At 56.6% G+C, this 16268-nt stretch overlaps 4 protein-coding genes and 3 non-coding genes across 8 annotated transcripts; 6 read left to right on the forward strand and 1 right to left on the reverse strand.

Moving 5' to 3' along the window:
• Positions 1–242: 242 nt before the first annotated feature.
• Eif4a1 (eukaryotic translation initiation factor 4A1) lies at positions 243–5655 on the forward strand. Its single transcript, XM_021648212.2, has 11 exons — positions 243–388; positions 1582–1630; positions 1790–1922; positions 2363–2502; positions 3389–3557; positions 3867–3976; positions 4065–4208; positions 4286–4423; positions 4522–4611; positions 4847–4926; positions 5005–5655. The coding sequence occupies exons 1-11, from the start codon at positions 366–368 to the stop codon at positions 5147–5149; spliced, it is 1221 nt and encodes a 406-aa protein (XP_021503887.1). The 5' UTR covers positions 243–365; the 3' UTR covers positions 5150–5655.
• Positions 2879–3022, forward strand: LOC132646589 (small nucleolar RNA SNORA48). Its single transcript, XR_009584852.1, has one exon. It is a non-coding gene; the product is annotated as a small nucleolar RNA SNORA48 (small nucleolar RNA).
• LOC132646632 (small nucleolar RNA SNORD10) lies at positions 3637–3775 on the forward strand. Its single transcript, XR_009584884.1, has one exon. It is a non-coding gene; the product is annotated as a small nucleolar RNA SNORD10 (small nucleolar RNA).
• LOC132646577 (small nucleolar RNA SNORA67) lies at positions 4645–4784 on the forward strand. Its single transcript, XR_009584840.1, has one exon. It is a non-coding gene; the product is annotated as a small nucleolar RNA SNORA67 (small nucleolar RNA).
• A 505-nt stretch (positions 5656–6160) lies between the features above and the next one.
• Cd68 (CD68 molecule) lies at positions 6161–8071 on the forward strand. Its single transcript, XM_021648214.2, has 6 exons — positions 6161–6319; positions 6399–6838; positions 6922–7041; positions 7170–7248; positions 7347–7517; positions 7701–8071. Exons 1-6 carry the CDS (start codon positions 6274–6276, stop codon positions 7832–7834), a joined length of 990 nt encoding a protein of 329 aa, XP_021503889.1. The 5' UTR covers positions 6161–6273; the 3' UTR covers positions 7835–8071.
• Positions 8072–9430: 1359 nt separating this feature from the next.
• Positions 9431–14166, forward strand: Mpdu1 (mannose-P-dolichol utilization defect 1). 2 transcript variants are annotated; one of them, XM_021648215.2, is made up of 7 exons: positions 9431–9591; positions 12224–12289; positions 12393–12525; positions 12914–12999; positions 13096–13214; positions 13335–13445; positions 13550–14166. In XM_021648215.2, the coding sequence occupies exons 1-7, from the start codon at positions 9489–9491 to the stop codon at positions 13670–13672; spliced, it is 741 nt and encodes a 246-aa protein (XP_021503890.1). In that variant the 5' UTR covers positions 9431–9488; the 3' UTR covers positions 13673–14166. The 2 variants fall into 2 exon arrangements, with proteins under 2 accessions (XP_021503890.1, XP_060219419.1); XM_060363436.1 differs by having other exon boundaries at positions 9432–9591; positions 12398–12525.
• Sox15 (SRY-box transcription factor 15) lies at positions 14152–15527 on the reverse strand. The gene is made up of 2 exons (XM_021648216.2): positions 15001–15527; positions 14152–14435 (listed from the first exon to the last, which is right to left on the reverse strand). The coding sequence occupies exons 1-2, from the start codon at positions 15525–15527 to the stop codon at positions 14270–14272; spliced, it is 693 nt and encodes a 230-aa protein (XP_021503891.1). The 3' UTR covers positions 14152–14269.
• Positions 15528–16268: the final 741 nt, after the last annotated feature.

Raw genomic sequence — 16268 nt, forward strand, 5'->3', positions numbered from 1 at the left:
CCCGTCGCTTGATAGGGCCCGCCGGGCCACGTGACTAGGGCACGATCGCCTCCGCACGTGTAAAGGTGCTGGGCTCCAAGATGGCTGCCCGGCCGCGAGGCCCGACTTATGTATGTCACTTCCGCGCCAGCGAGAAGGGCGGGCGCATCAGCCAATGAGGCCGCGGGGCGGGCGTCGGCCTTGATAGGCATTCAAACTACCCAATAGGGCGTACGGGCTGAGGCGCCTACAAAGTAACGTCACGTGGGGTTGCAGAGCGCCGGCAGGCGGGGCGGAGGCAGCCAAGCCAATGCGATGGCTGGGGCGGGGTCGGGCGCTCTATAAGTGGTCGATAGGCGGGCACTCCGCCCTAGATTCTAAGGATCATGTCTGCGAGCCAGGATTCTCGGTAAGAAAGGCATTTGCACGGCACTGTCTCCTCCCCCCGCCGCTGCCCTCCGAAGCTCTCGCCGGGCGGGGGCGGGGGCGGGGGCCCGGCGCCCCGGACCTGCCCGGTTTCGGGGAGGCGAGCCGGAGGGCGGGGAACGGGAGGCTCCTCGGCCGGCGCGGAGACGGGGAGGACGGTGGCCGGGGCGGGGGGCGCGAGGCTTCTCGAGGCCGCGGCGCGAGGGGGTGCCGGGCCCGAGCCGACAGGGAGGCCGCGGGCGCGACCGGCGTGGGAAAGCGGGGAGGCCGGAGCCGGCTGCTGGGCTCTCCGCACGGCGGCCGGGCGCGCGAGCGTTCCGGGGCATTCTGGCGCGACCATCGCGGCGGCAGGGGTGCCGGGGCCTCCCGCAGTCCCGGGCGCGCCGGGCCGGGCCAAGCAGCGGCCGGTCAGGGTGCTGGCTTTCTTGACGGCCAGGACTGAACCTGACCCGGAGGAGCGGCCGCGGGAGGCGCCGCGAGCCCACCCGGCGCCGGGCGGGCGGGCCCATTTTGCCGCCCGAGCCGGGCAGTGGGCAAACTGCGGATGGGCAGGTCCACTTTCCTTCGGGGGTGAGCGACCTGAGGTATGGGAGGGCGACGCCATTGCTCGACGGGGGCGGGCGGGTTGCGGATTGTTCCGCGGCGGGGGAGACGCCGCCGAGCGGCGGAGCGAGTGAGCACATGGCCGCTGGAGAGGCTCCCCTCCCCCAGTCTGCTTGGCCTGTCTGTGTTGTGCAATCTCTCCCCTTGCTAGCGCGGCTGGGGTTCATTGTGCGCGAGGCCGCCACCGCCCGCGGCCTCCCACATCCGGGTACTGCGGACGGGAGGGGGGCCGGCCGGAGGGAGTGGGGGAGGGCGCGGGCGGCATGACGTGGGGGAAGGGGACGGCCCACCCTCGGAACTCGGAGGGGGAGGGCGGGACTTCCGGTGGCCTCGGTGCGCCGGAGGGAGGTGCTGGCCCGCGGGGCCCGGGACATGTGGGCCTGGTCTCGGAGACCGGGCCTGGCGTTGCGTGTGTGCGGGCGCACCTTCGCGGCCCCTCGACCTTAAAGGAGGACGGCTGTAAGGTGCCTCGCCGTGGCCCTGTGGGAACACACGGGAACGGGATCGGGAATGGGCTTGTTGCTTCCCTGCTCTAGTCGAGCAGGAAGCAAAAGTAATGTTTTGAATCAATAGATCCAGAGACAATGGCCCCGATGGGATGGAGCCTGAAGGCGTCATCGAGGTGAGGCTGGGACCCGCTCTCTGCTGTGTGTGAAGTGAACAGGCACCTCGTGGTGACCTCAGAAATCTAGAATGGCGGCAGCCTTGGAGGGTGGGGTGGCTGTGCAGCCGTGTAAACACGTCACTAGCTGGGAAGCTGTGATGTCTTTCTGTCCTGCAGAGTAACTGGAATGAGATCGTGGACAGCTTCGATGACATGAACCTCTCAGAATCCCTCCTCCGTGGTATTTATGCCTATGGTTTTGAGAAGCCCTCTGCCATCCAGCAGCGAGCTATTCTTCCTTGTATCAAGGGTAAGTTTCACGCTCCAGACAGACGTGGACTGCCAAGGCGTGGAGTTTGTGGGCGCAGCGACAGAAGGAAACAGCATTTATTTCCCTTAGTTCATACTGGTCATGCCTTGGACACGGGGTTGGGTGTTGTGTGTCTGGCCTGATGAGCTGTGTGAGTTCATAATGCTCTGGTGTTCTGGACCTTGTCACAATACTATGGGACAAAAGGTTGTGGAGGCCCTGACACTTTATTTTACAATCTTGTTTCTTGGCCTGGTGGTGCTGGTCCATGATTTGTGTGGGGGCAGTTCTTGGAATTCAGTGCCAGCCTGTTCTACAGAATGAGTTTCAGGACAGCCAGGGCTACACAGAAACCCTGTTACACGAAAACAGTCTAGTTTCTCTACTGATGTCATGAAGGCCCCGCACAACTTAACGTCTTAACTCTTGTTCTGTTACAGGTTATGACGTGATTGCTCAAGCCCAGTCTGGGACTGGGAAAACGGCTACGTTTGCCATATCAATCCTGCAGCAGATTGAGTTAGACCTCAAGGCCACTCAGGCTCTGGTTCTGGCGCCCACTCGTGAGTTGGCTCAGCAGGTAAGAATGCCTTCAGCCCTTTTAAGTGACTGGCTTAAGAATGACAACAGCTGGTGTTAGCACGCGCCTTTCGTCCCAGGGGGGCAGAGGCAGGCAGGTCTGTGGGTTTGAAGCCAGCCTGGTCTACAGACCTAGATCCAGGACAGCCTGTACTATATGGAGAAGCCCTGTCTCGGGGAAAAAAGACAACAGTTGCAAGTGTAGCCTCTGCTGTTGGGTCTTACTGGTGGCTTCTAGAGCTACAGTATTGTTGGCCTGATTGTCAGCCAGCCTCTCTACCAGCAAAACCACTTCCTTTGCCCATTTCCTGAACAAAATGGGAAGAGAAGGCTGTTGGGAGTCCAGTTGGCTGGCAGGGTTAGCTGCCTCACGAAGAACCCCCTGGCAATGGGCAGAGAGACACCTTGGTGGTGGTGTTGATCTTATATCAGTCAGGGGCAGAGCAGATGGCAGTCCTTTGTTCATCCTAGCTTGATGCCTGCTCTGGTGGCCAAAGCTGTTTCATGCCTAGGGCACATAAGAGCCTGATGTTAGTCTGTTTCTGACTCGGACCTAGCTGAGTATTGGGAAGCAGTCTGCTTACTAACGTACGTCCGTAGAAAATGAAATGAGCACATTGAGAGCCTTGTATTTCTGTCATCAAGGTTGGGTTTTGTTGCATGTGGGCCAGGAGCGTAGCTCAGTGAAACGCTCAGCGGCACGCAGTCTGCAGTCAGTGAACGTCTGGCAGGGTGAAGAGCATGGGTTCTGAGCTGGAAGCTGGCCTGGGATTGGAAGCAGGGTGGATCTGGGGCTGCCGATCGGCGTGGTGGGGGTGAGCGGACGTGTGCCTGGGAGTAAGAGCTGCCTGGTACAGGCCGAGCTGATGAGATGCTTCTCTGTTCAGATACAAAAGGTGGTTATGGCATTAGGAGACTACATGGGTGCCTCTTGTCATGCCTGTATTGGGGGAACCAATGTGCGCGCTGAGGTGCAGAAGCTGCAAATGGAGGCTCCCCACATCATCGTGGGCACCCCTGGCCGGGTGTTCGACATGCTTAACCGGAGATACCTGTGTAAGTACCATTTGGCCATCGCCAGGGCACGCTCCCAGGTGTCATTCGCTTGGCTGTCGGTGTTCCGCCTGGAATGGATGCTCTGTGATGAACCCCATGCGTGTCATCTGAGCCAGGCTCCCTGTTGCCGTAGCCCGGTAGTGTTCTACTCACCAGGGCTTGTTTCTGGCCTGGCAGGGAGGCCTTAGGCAAAGGATCAGTCCTTGTATTCTGAGAGCAGACTGCCTGCCTCTTTCTTGCTGCTCTCTTAGCAAGAGACTTGTGTGTTTCTCTGATTATGTATGTGTTGGTGTCTCTTCTGCTTTCTAGCCCCCAAATACATCAAGATGTTTGTACTGGATGAAGCAGATGAAATGTTAAGCCGTGGGTTCAAGGACCAGATCTATGATATATTCCAAAAGCTTAACAGTAACACACAGGTAAGAAGCTGCAGTCTGCTCTGCGTAGGCACCGCGCGCGGCTGTGGTGTGTTCACCGGCTTCATCGTGGCTGATCTTCTCTCACTAGGTAGTTTTGTTGTCTGCTACAATGCCTTCTGATGTCCTTGAGGTGACCAAGAAGTTCATGAGAGACCCCATTCGGATTCTTGTCAAGAAGGAAGAGCTGACTCTGGAGGGTATCCGCCAGTTCTACATCAATGTGGAACGAGAGGTGGGGCCCCGTGCAGGAGGCGGGCCTGGTAGTAAGTTGTTGGGTATAGCCCCTGACTGATGTTTCCGGGTCTCCAGGAGTGGAAGCTTGACACGCTGTGCGACTTGTATGAGACACTCACCATCACCCAGGCGGTAATCTTCATCAACACCAGAAGGAAGGTGGATTGGCTCACCGAGAAGATGCATGCCCGGGATTTCACCGTGTCTGCCATGGTGAGTTTTTAAAATCCTGTGACTAGCCGTGCATGTGGTGTGGCAAAGCTGGATCGCCAGAAGCCAGGTGCTACCTTGCTCACATCCTTGTTTCCTAGCATGGAGATATGGACCAAAAAGAACGAGATGTGATCATGAGGGAGTTCCGGTCTGGTTCCAGCAGAGTATTAATTACCACTGACCTGTTGGTGAGTAGATGATGTTCAGGGAAAGGAAGAAAAGTCCAAGGTGATTCCCTCTCCAAGGGGCTAGCTGTGCCCTTTTCAGGAACGTAGCAACTTGGAAGAAAACCAGGCATGCCTGAGTCTCTGGTAAACAAGGGACACTTGTTTCCTTTGCCTTCCTTTGGCTGCCGACATGGATGCCTAGTTATTCGGGGTAAAAGGTGGCATGCTCTGACAGAATGCTGTCTGTCTTGACCAGGCCCGCGGCATCGATGTGCAGCAGGTCTCCCTAGTCATCAACTACGACCTTCCCACCAACCGGGAGAACTACATCCACAGGTAAGTCAGTGGGAGACACCCTGTGCTGGGAAGAGCCCAGGTGTCGCCTCCCTTCCTAACCGACCCTTTCCCCCTCAGAATTGGTCGAGGTGGCCGGTTTGGCCGTAAGGGTGTGGCTATTAACATGGTGACAGAGGAAGACAAGAGGACCCTTCGAGACATCGAGACTTTCTACAACACCTCCATTGAAGAGATGCCCCTCAATGTTGCTGACCTCATTTGAGGGGCTGGCCTGCAACCTGGCACTAGCCAGGGTTCAGTCCTGGGGGGCTGAGGAACAGCTGGAGGGGGGGGGGAAGGGAGCCAAGGGATGGACATCTTGTTTTTGTTTTTTGTTTTTTCTCTCTCTCTCTTTGAATAAATGTCACTTTTTGAGGCAAAAAGGAGCCGTTGAACATTTTAGACACCCTTTTCTTTGGGGTAGGCTCTGCCCCAGGCGCCGTCTCCCCTTCCCCCCAAAACACTAAACCATTTCCCTTAACCCAGTCACCTGATTCTAAAGGGTTTCCTACCCCAGCCAAGTGAGTTAAGGGGCTAAAACATGTTTGGCCTCATTTGCTGGACCAAATCTACAGGGAGAGAAGCCTTGAATGAGGTGGTCCAGGGAATTGTCCCCAGGTTAGGGGCCAGGGGAGAGAAAATGGTAGCCATTTTTACATTGTTTTGTATAGTATTTATTGATTCAGGAAACAAACACAAAATTCTGAATAAAATTTCTTGGAAACTGCCTGTTTGGGCTTCTTGTGTCTTCCCTTCCCACCCACCTGCTACTTGTCAGGTAGCTTCCCCTGACGACCACACTGCTTCATTGCTGGCTTCACTATGTTGCGTGCTTAAGAAATTTGGTACTCAAGAAAGGTCATAGAATGTTCATGCCACATGCTTCCAGCTCTAAGGAAGTAATAGCCTCAGTTTCGGATTCAGGCCTAACCCAGACCTTGGTGCTAACTGCCCGTCTCAGCTGTTTTTTAGGTCTCCATCGAGTACTGGTGGGCACGGGTGGGGTTGGATTTCTGGCCCTTGACGAAAGGGCCCTCGCTTCTCCCTTGTAACTTGCCAAGCAGAGCAAGTTCTGCTTAGGTAAGTTCCCTGTGAGTCAGCTGCCTCATCCTCACGTGGTAAGGAAGGAAGCCTGTTGCTTCCCACTCAAAAGGCCACTGCCAATCACAGCTTAATTGTGAAAACCAGTGACTAAAATGGGCAGCCGGCACGGAGGTGTCTGAGTCAGGGTTAGGGTGGGATTATCTTAGTTAAGGGAAGTAAAACTTTCATTTCCTCCTCAAGTGGAGGCAGAGGGGATTGGGTTGAGAGAGGACCTAGAGCAGCCAGCAGGACTCCGGCTCTACCATGCCACTCCCTGTGTGGTGTTTGATCTCGGTGGGACTGCTTGTAGGTAAGGAGAAGTGGGGGGTTGCGGGGGGAGAGCAGGGAGGAGCTTGCACCTGGGTTGCCAACCAATTTCTTGCCGAAAGCCCAAGGAGCAGAGAAAGACTGTCCTCACAGAAAAGCTGCCACTCTGCTGCCATCCTTCACCCTGACACCTACAGCTACAGAAAGCACGGCACACCCCACCAGCCACAGGCCCACCACCACCAGCCACAGCAACATCACAGTTCATCCAACAAGGAACAGCACGACCAGTTCCGGACCCACAACTGCCACTCACAGCCCTGCCACCACCACTACTCATGGGAACACCACAGTTCATCCCATCACAAATGGCACTGCGGCAACTCCAGGGATCTCCACCGCCGGCCCCCACCCTGGCCCACCTCCACCTGCGCCGAGCCCGAGCCCTGGCTCCCAGGAGGCTCTCGGGAACTACACATGGACTAATCACTCCCACCCTTGTGTTCAGCTCCAGGCCCAGATTCAGATTCGAATCCTATACCCAACCCAGGGTGGAGGAAAGGTAAAACTAACTTGGGGCTTAGAGAGGACAAGAGGTAAGGCCCATCCACTAGCTTCCGACCCACTATTCTTTGACTTATGCAGGCCTGGGGGACGTCTGTCTTGAATCCCAACAAAACCAAGGTCCTGGGGGGCTGTGACGGGGCCTCTCCCCACCTGTCTCTCTCATTTCCGTATGGACAGCTCACCTTTGGATTCAAACAGGTATGCGGTTTAAGCATCTTCATCCTCTACCCTCCCGTACTCCACACCTACACCCCTGAGCCTCCCTCCTTGCTCTGTGGACGTGGATGCCACTGCCCCCGCTGCCGAGCCTTTCTGCCCACCCCCAGGACCCACAGCAGAGCCAGGGAGCGGTCTACCTCAGCTACATGGCAGTGGAGTACAACGTGTCCTTCCCGAGGGCCTCGCGTGAGTGGCCCTTCCTCCCCCTCATCAGCCGGTGTCCCGGGAGGGGTGACTCAGGGGCTAGGTGTGTACTGGGTTTGACTCTTTTCCAATGTCTTCAGAGTGGACATTCTCAGCTCAGAATTTATCTCTCCGAGTGCTCCAAGCTCCCCTGGGCCGAAGCTTCTGCTGCAGAAATGCAAGCGTAGCTGTTTCTCCGGCCGTTCACCTGGACCTGCTCTCCCTGCGGATCCAGGCTGCTCAGCTGCCCGACTCAGGCCACTTTGGGCCATGTAAGCCCTCCCTACCCCCTTCCTTCCGGGAAGTCTCCCACTGCTCTCTTTTTAAACCTCCTCTCTTAGGCGTCTATTTCCCTTTACTTACTGCTCTGAACTATGGGGTTGAGCCCAACTTCCGCCATCTGCCTTCTTCCGTCCTCCCTGCAGCAATCCCAAAAGTCCCCACTCTCCTGCCAGGTTTCTCTTGTGCCGGTGACCAGTCCCTTTGGCTGCCTCTCATCATTGGCCTGGTTCTCCTTGGCCTCCTCACCCTGGTGCTCATTGCCTTCTGCATTACCCGGAGACGACAATCCACCTACCAGCCCCTCTGAGCATTTACTCTGACCTGCTCTGTGGGCCACCAAGAAGCACCCTCGTTTCTTCAACATGCAACCAACTCAACAAAGTTCTCTTCCTTTCCTGTCTTTAAGAAGAAAACCAGAGATTTGATAAGAGGGCTAGTTAATAAAGATGAACGGGCCCTAACCCTTGCTCATGAAAACTTAATGAACTCTCTGCCTTTGGCTTCCCTTGTCCTGCCAGGATTAAAAGGCTCGAGATTTTTGTCATGTGCTTTGTTGTGCCTTCCCATGGTTGAGTCACCAAGAGACAGCTGGCAAGAAGGGATAATACCAGGGTGACCAAATACCTTCATGGCTTCATCCCTCAACGTCCAGCACAGCTGTTGGCAGAGCTGCCAGAACTCCCTCCTCCCTTCTGGGCCAACGGCTGCCTAGTCCCTTAGCATCACAGATCTGCCCATCCTGGCATCTGGTTCCCAACCCTCTGTGCAGTTGAAAGTACAACACAGCCAAAATATGAGTAGGTGGCTGTGTGGTTTCATTCCAAGGGCACAGCACCAGTGGCCACTGAGCAACGAGATTCCTCGTCCACGTGGCCAGGGCTGAATATGCTGAAGATCTCACTGCAGAGCCGGAGCAGTGGGTACTCTGCCTTCTCCGAAGGCTGTGCTGCTAGGAAGAGCTTCAGGCCCAGCAAACAGACCTCAAATTTTTAATTCTTGGTGTTTCAAGACTCCGTCTCTGTTTTAGCCCTGGCTAGCCTCTGCCTCCTGAGCGCTGGGATTAAAGGGGTGTGCCACCACAAACAAGCCCTTGATGCCTGGGTACCAGGAGCGGGTGAGGGGTGGGGTGCCCTCCTGCAGGGCAGCCCATGTCCAGATTCTAAGAGGGGATTTCCAGATGGCTATCCACTGTACCAAATAAATTCTGTTTAGAGCAGGGCATCGTGCAGTGGGCCCGAGCCAAGGACGGGTACGCCCTATGAGGGGTACACGTGGCAGCAGCTCCTGCCCAGCACCGACCCCTTCCCCCCAAGAACAAGGAGCCGGGAGTCAATTTGGGAGTCCCTTGTAGCTTGCTAGGCAAACATCCCTTGGACAGTGCAGAGTCCCTGGGCGGTGGAATGCAGTGGGGACCCTCTGCCACCGCCCCCTGGACGGTCCCCAGACACAGCAGACGCTGCAGTCTGCGCTCCCGCCGCCGAGCTCCCTCCTTCACTGTCATCTGACAGCTGGATGAAGCAGAGAAGGAAGAGTGCCCAGCACGGCCTCTCCCGCGCCATTCCCGCTGGAGAAATGGGGAGGAAAAGACAGGAGAGCGGCAGCGGGCCCACTAGCGCCATTTTGGAGACTCGTCCTCTCTTCCTCCCCAGCTTCACACCACATAAAGTTGGCCGAGAGCAGACAAGATGGCGCAGATGCGGGAGGGACGGGGAAAGGGAGGGATGAGCCTTGCCGGCGGGACGGACAGCGCGAACAAAAGCACGGGAGTTCTAACTGCGCCGACGTAGATCTCCAACACGCTTTGAAATTCCAGCTTCGGGGCGTACCAAGCGGCCGAGAGGGAGGCCTGGGGCGAGCGGGGCTGGCGGGGCCGGACAGACAGGGCGGCGCGTGCGGACCGCGCATGCGCGGCGGAGCTCAATGGCCGGGCCGCGGGGCCTGGCGGAAGCTCGCTTTCCAACATGGCGGGCGAGGCGGCCGGGCCGTTCAGGGGCGTGCTGGTGCCGCTCCTTTTACCTGAGAAGTGCTACGACCAGCTGTTCCTTCAGTGGGACTTGCTCCACGGTGAGTTCTGTCGTCCTTCCGAGTCGGGTCCGCGCAGCCCTGGGCCGTGGGGCGGCCTGAGTGGCGCCTAGCCGACGGCGGGGCTAAGGTCACGCGAAGCTGGGCGGAAGGCGCGTGTGAACAGGGCGGAAGTGTTCGGCCCCGACCAGGAGGGTGCCATATTTGGGTACGAGGGGGAGTCGCCCGTCGAGATGCTTGAATTTGTGTTGTACCGTCTCGGAAGCCCGTGACGCATCCCCACCCCTTCTGAGCAGGGGCTCGAACTCGGGGCCTCATGCGTGCAGGGCAACCACTCGGCCTTATCCAAGCTCTATCCCCAGCCTGGAAATCGTATTTTATGAAGCAAAGCTAAAATCCCAGCCAGGCGTTTAAACCTCCTTTCATCCCACATTCTGACAAGCTGGCCTTCCGCCTCAGCCGCCAGAGTGCTGGGAATACAGGGATGAGCTATCTCATTCCACTGCCTGCCTTCCCTTCTTTGCGAGGCTTACGTCCGCTACCAGAGCCTTTACTGAGCCTTCCACCTCAGAAGGCTACCCAGAGATAAATGAGAATAAAGGCCTTATGAGAATAAAAGCGTTCTCTGGAACGCTGTTCTGGTGAATTTTGGCTTGAAAGAGTCAGACTCCCCACTGGGCCAAACTCCCAGGTCAAAGATTCAGTGATAGAGAAATGGCCTGGAATCACACCTTTAATCCCAGCACTTGGGAGGCAGGGGCAGGAGGATATCTGAGTTCAAGGACAGCTGAGACTACAGGGTGAACTCCAAGATAGCCAGGGCTCCATAGAAAAGGTTTTTGAAAACAAACAAAATAATAAATAAGATAATAACGCTTAAGTAATTAATAAATAAGTGATAAAGATATTAGATGAACAGGGCTAAAAGCCCAGGAAGAGTAGGGTTGGCCCCTGCAAAAGGGCCGGGAACAACCAAAAAGTTCAGGAACACATGGTGCAGGAGTTTGTCTGTGGAAGGAGACCATTTGAAGTGGGCCGTGCAGTTACTGAGAAGAGAGAGAAGGGTCAGGACCCTTGGGCGGTGCCTGAGGAAGTGAAAAGCTAACTTCATCCCTGCTGAACCCAGGATCCACACAGTGGAAGGAGAACCACTCCACAGCTTCCAGGCATGGGCCCTAATGAAAATGTACTAAGTTATGTCTTTTTAAAAAGTCATTAGGCCTTTATTCTCATTTATCTCTGAGTTCAGAGCCAGCCTGGATTACATACATAGTGAGTTCCAGGACAGCTGGGGCTACAGAGAAGTGCTGTCCCAAAAAATTAAAAACAAGGGGCTAGAGAGATGGCTCAGCAGTTAGGAACACGGACTGTTCTTACAGAGGACCTGTGTTCAATTCCCAGCACCCACATGGAGTTCACAACTGTCTAACTCCAGTTCCAGGGCCTCCAGCACACACACACACACACACACACACACACACACACACACAGGCAGGCAAAACACCAATGCACATAAAACAAAAATAAATCTTGCTGGGTACACGCCTTTAATCCCAGCATTCAGGAGGCAGAGCTCTGTAAGTTCGAGGCCAACTTGGTCAGGACAGCTAGGGCTACATAGAGAAACACTGTCTTGGAAAACCAAAAAAACTTTTAAAAAAATTATTGGAGCTGGGAGTGGTGGTACAGGCCTTTAACCCTAGCACTTGGCACTTGGGAGGCAGAGGCAGGTGGATCTTTGAGTTCCAGGCCTGCCTGGTCTACAGAGTGAGCTCAGGACAATCAGGGCCACACAGAGAAACTATCTCAAAAACTTCATTGGAGCCAGTGTGGTGCTTTACTTCTGAAATCCCAGTAGTGTGGGAGGCAGAAGCAGGCGGTTGTCTCTCCTGGCAAGTCTAATAACCTGAGCATTCAAGAGTAGATACACACAACAAAAATAAAATTTAAATATGGCTTAGTGGTTAAGGGCACCTGCTGTTCTTGCAGAAGATCTGAGTTCAGTCTCCAGCATCCATGTCAGGTGAGTCACAGCTGCCTGTCATTCTAGCCCCGGTAATATCTTGTGCCTCGGCATCTTCAGGCACCTGCATTTATATGTACACACACAATTTATAAAAATCTACATTTAAAAATGTATGTGAAGATTTCATTAGGGGCCATGCCTGGAAGCTGTGGAGTGGTTCTCCTTCCACTGTGTGGATCCTGGGTTCAGCAGGGATGAAGTTAGCTTTTCCGTTCCTCAGGCACCGCCCAAGGGTCCTGGCCCTTCTCTCTCTTCTCAGTAACTGCACGGCCCACTTCAAATGGTCTCCTTCCACAGATAAACTCCTGCACCATGTGTTCCTGAACTTTTTGGTTGTTCCCGGCCCTTTTGCAGGGACCATTAACTATCTTGTCAGCCCTAAAAAAAACACATTATTTAGATGTGTGTTTATAGGATGTAGAAGGTTGGGTAGGGGGGAAGGCAGTCATGTAGAAGCTGTTTTGGCAACACATCTACTCTGAGTGTAAGGTGTTTGTAGCTGGAAGGATGTCTTCCCATCATCCCCACTGCCCCCCCCAACAGACGTACTAGTGTGATGGTCATGTTAAAGGTGAGGGGAAAGAGCACCTCAAACCCTCAGCTGGGTTCCAAAGGCCCCTCCACTTACTTTTTTTTCTCTCTTCTCAGTTCCGTGCCTCAAGATTCTCCTCAGCAAATGCCTTGGCCTGGGCATTGTGGCTGGGTCACTTCTGGGTATGTATAGTCCCTTCCTTCCGTCAGAGTAAAGACGCGGTGTTGAGAGGCCAGGGCCTGGGGATGGTATGCCTCTTCCTCAGCCAAGCCCTTCTTCCCCCAGTAAAGCTGCCCCAGATACTGAAAATCTTGGGAGCCAAGAGTGCAGAAGGCCTGAGTCTGCAGTCGGTGATGCTGGAGCTGGTGGCTTTGACCGGAACTGTGGTGTACAGCATCTCCAACAACTTCCCTTTCAGGTGAGGGGCCCGCTCTCGTCCCAAGGCCAGATGCCCACAGTCCCTTTTTACTATGGGGGAGGGGAGCAGAGGACGTGTAGGAGCTGGCTGTCCCCCACTGTGTGGATCCCAGGGCTGGAGCTCAGGCGTGGAGGCGAGCACCTCTGTCTGCTCTGCCAGCCCCAGCGCCCACAACCCTAGTAAGGGTTATGAATGCTTCAGCCCTTAAGTTCAGTCACACCAGTGGAAGTGGGGGTAACGTGAGCATTCTCTAAATGAGCTAGGCATGGTGAGAGCTGTGGATTGTAAGCAGGGGCCAGTCAGAGAACTAAGCCTAACGGATGGGCTATGGAGGCTCTTGCTGCCTCTTTTCAGGCCCGCCTTTCTTCCTCTCAACTCCTGATTCTAGCTCTTGGGGTGAAGCGCTGTTCCTGACACTCCAGACAATTACCATCTGCTTCCTGATCATGCACTACAGAGGAGAGACCGTGAAAGGTGCTGGGGATGTGCTGGAGAGCAGGCACTGGATCTTGGGGACCTGGCTGGGGACTCAGGAGGCTCAAGAGGGCTCCTTGTCTCCCTGACCCCCAGGAGTCGCGTTCCTTGCCTGCTATGCGATGGTGCTGCTGGCGCTGCTCTCCCCACTCACGCCTCTGGCAGTGGTCACCCTGCTCCAGGCCTCCAACGTACCTGCTGTGGTGGTGGGGAAGGTGGGTACTCGAAGGGGTGCGTGTGTGGCAGTCCAGGTTTGCAGGGGAATGAGGACATTAGTGATGGGAGCGTGGGGAGGGTTCGGATGACGGAACCAACAGTATGAATTTCTCCTCTAGCTGCTCCAGGCAGCCACCAACTACCACAATGGTCACACAGGCCAGCTCTCTGCCATCACGGTGTTTATGCTATTTGGGGGCTCCTTGGCCCGAATCTTCACTTCCGTTCAGGTAAGTGCACCTTCTGCCCTCTAGAGGGCACTAAAACCTCATTCTGAGGTGAGTAGTAAGCTGCTCCCCGGGAGCCTTTCTAGACCTGTGCTCTCTCCTAACAGGAAACTGGAGACCCCCTCATGGCTGGCGTCTTTGTGGTCTCCTCCCTCTGCAATGGCCTCATTGCAGCACAGGTCCTTTTCTACTGGAATGCAAAGCCTCCAAACAAACAGAAAAAGCAGTAGAGCTGAGCCAGCTGCTGGAATCATTCCACTTCCTCTCCTCCGCTCAACTTCAGGATCGGCCCGATGTGCCTGTGCAGCTCAGTCACCCTGCATTCCTTTGTAACTGCAGCCTCCTGAGCCAGGGTTTGTAGGAAGCCCTGCCCCCATTACTTCACCAGGTGCTGAGAGCCCCCTTTGCAAGCAGCTGCCCTTACTGCGACAGGTGGGTGCCCGGCCTGGTCTGCTCACCTTCCTTCCGGACCAAAGACAGCCTGCATGGAGGTGGTTGGAAGCCCTGGATGCTCCCTCTGCTGCCTGGGGGGCACAACCTGTTGGACCCCAGTTCTGGAGGGGAAAGGGGAAGGATGACTCAGATAAGGGCCTCAGGCTAGGGTAGGGAGGCTCCTGCTGTGGCAGGTCCAGGCGGAAGGGTGTGGAAAAGGCACTGGTTGCTGCTGTGGTGAGGCTACAGGTGGGGCAATAAAGACTCAGAGGCGGGCTTTCATTGTACAAAACTGTTTTAGTATGGCTTTGGGTGCTCTGGTTCCTTGCAAGACTTGTAGGCCTCTGAACTGGAAAGGGCTGGTCTGTGGAGCTGGCCCTGGGTGTCCTTGCCACTCAAAGGCGGGTGGCGCACGAGGCGCCAGCAAGGGAAGTATTGTATGGAGTGGGGGAGCTTGGAGAGAGGTAGGGGGGCAAAGAGGGCATTAGCTCCCCCTGGGGCCTAGGCGCACTCCGCGGGAGGGTGCACGGTGAGGGGGCCTCCGGTCGGCAGTGGGAAGAGCTGTTAAGAGAAACGCGGTGTTGGGAGGTTACTCCTCTGGGTTGGAGTGGCTGGGCAGTGTCCCCAGCTCTCAGTAGGGGACTGGTCTGACCAGTTCGCAGCAGGCAGGGTTAGAGCTTGCTACTCAGCCAGCCATGCTGGGCACAACAGGCATGGAACAAGACCCTAGGATGGCTTAAAGAGCAAAGTCACTCTGTTGGGGCACGCTCAGGAGCCCGCTTGCGTGCTGCGCGGCTGTTTGCCTCTTGGGGCAGCAGGCCAGGAAGGAGCAACAGGATGGGTTTGGCCTCTCCTTGCCCCCGGGGCTGGGAGAGGAAGCTGGGTCACACAGGGGCCAGCAACAAGGGGGAAACCGACATCCAAAAGGCAGAAAGCAATAGGCTGCGATGGAGAGGCCCCTGTCCTGACCACTCCGGCCCCCCCCACCCAACCTCAGCCTGGAGCGGCCTGGCCTCTACTTGGCTGGATTCGGGTTCTCAACTGGGCCCTCGAGCCTCACTCCCTCCCACCCAGCCTTCAGGTTGGGAGTGGTGCGGGGAGGGCGGGGACACAATCAGGCACTCACCCGTAACTGCCCGGCAGGTAGGCTGTCGAATAGTTGGGGGGCTGGTACCCAAAGCCTCTGCTCCCTTGGGTAGTTGGGTACCCAGGCCCCCAGTGTGGGCTGCCACAGGCCAGGCCAGCACCTCCCTGGCTGAAGTGGGCAGAGCCGGTGCCCGAGTTCTTGCTTTTGCGCCGGGGCCGGTACTTGTAGTCCGGGTAGTCGCGGAGGTGGCGGGCGCGCAGGCGCTTGGCCTCCTCCACGAAGGGCCGCTTCTCCTCCTCGCCCAGCAGCTTCCACTGCGCGCCCAGGCGCTTCGAGATCTCGGAGTTGTGCATCTTGGGGTTCTGCTGCGCCATCTGGCGGCGCTGAGCGGAGCTCCACACCATGAAGGCGTTCATGGGCCGCTTCACCTTCTCCAGCGGAGGCCCCCCGGCCGCCCCAGGGCTCCCGGCGACCTCCCGCTCCTGAGGTCCCGGGGACGCAGAGGCTGTGGGAACCGGAGGCTGCAGGCTCCAGGTCCCGGCTTGTGAGGAGCCGGGCAGCGCCATGGGCTGGGGTGAAGGCCTGAGAGGGCGTCCTGGATGCCTCCCCGAGTGGAGACTGGACTCCGAGTATTTGCACACTTCAGTGTCTTCCAAGCCCTTGAATCCAACCTTTGCTCCCAGGGGCGATTTGTCACCTCTGGGAACTGGAAGCAGAGTCCTTGCCTGGCACCCCAGTCCCGGGGAGGCCGTGTTCTCGCAAGTCTGCCGCCAGCCCGTGCCCTCCCTCTGCCTCAGCGGCCTTCCGTGGAGGCTGCCCTTGGTCTCCAGCGCTCCCGAGCTGCCAGGAGAGCATCCGGGACAGACCTTCCCCACCTGTGCTGGGCCTGACTCCTCCCCCAACCCTCCCAGCGCCCAGAAGGAGCGTTGCCCCACTCCCTTCTTTCCGCAAACCCAGGTGTCCTCTTCCTCCCAGACACCTCCCCTGGGGCGCCACGCCCCCTCTCCACCCAAGGCCAGGATGTCAGGCCTAATGGCTACAATTTAAAGCAAATTCCAGCAATTTAAAGCAAATTCCTTCCAGTGATGGGATCCAGCTTGGGTATCAAATGGCCTCAGGTGGCCTCAGGGTCGACCAAAGTGGGAAAACTTGGGAGGATCTTACTCCACTCCATACCTTTTCCGGTGCCTGTTGCTCTTCAAAGCCCTGACCTGCCCCAGGGGTAAGAAGATAGGTCATTTTTGTTTCCTGAGTCACTCCAGCAGGTGCCCAGGCGGAGGGGAACACTTCAGCCCTGAGACCTTCCC

The sequence above is a fragment of the Meriones unguiculatus genome, chromosome 11 (genome assembly GCF_030254825.1).
Source record: "Meriones unguiculatus strain TT.TT164.6M chromosome 11, Bangor_MerUng_6.1, whole genome shotgun sequence".
NCBI classification, from domain to species: Eukaryota; Metazoa; Chordata; class Mammalia; order Rodentia; family Muridae; genus Meriones; species Meriones unguiculatus.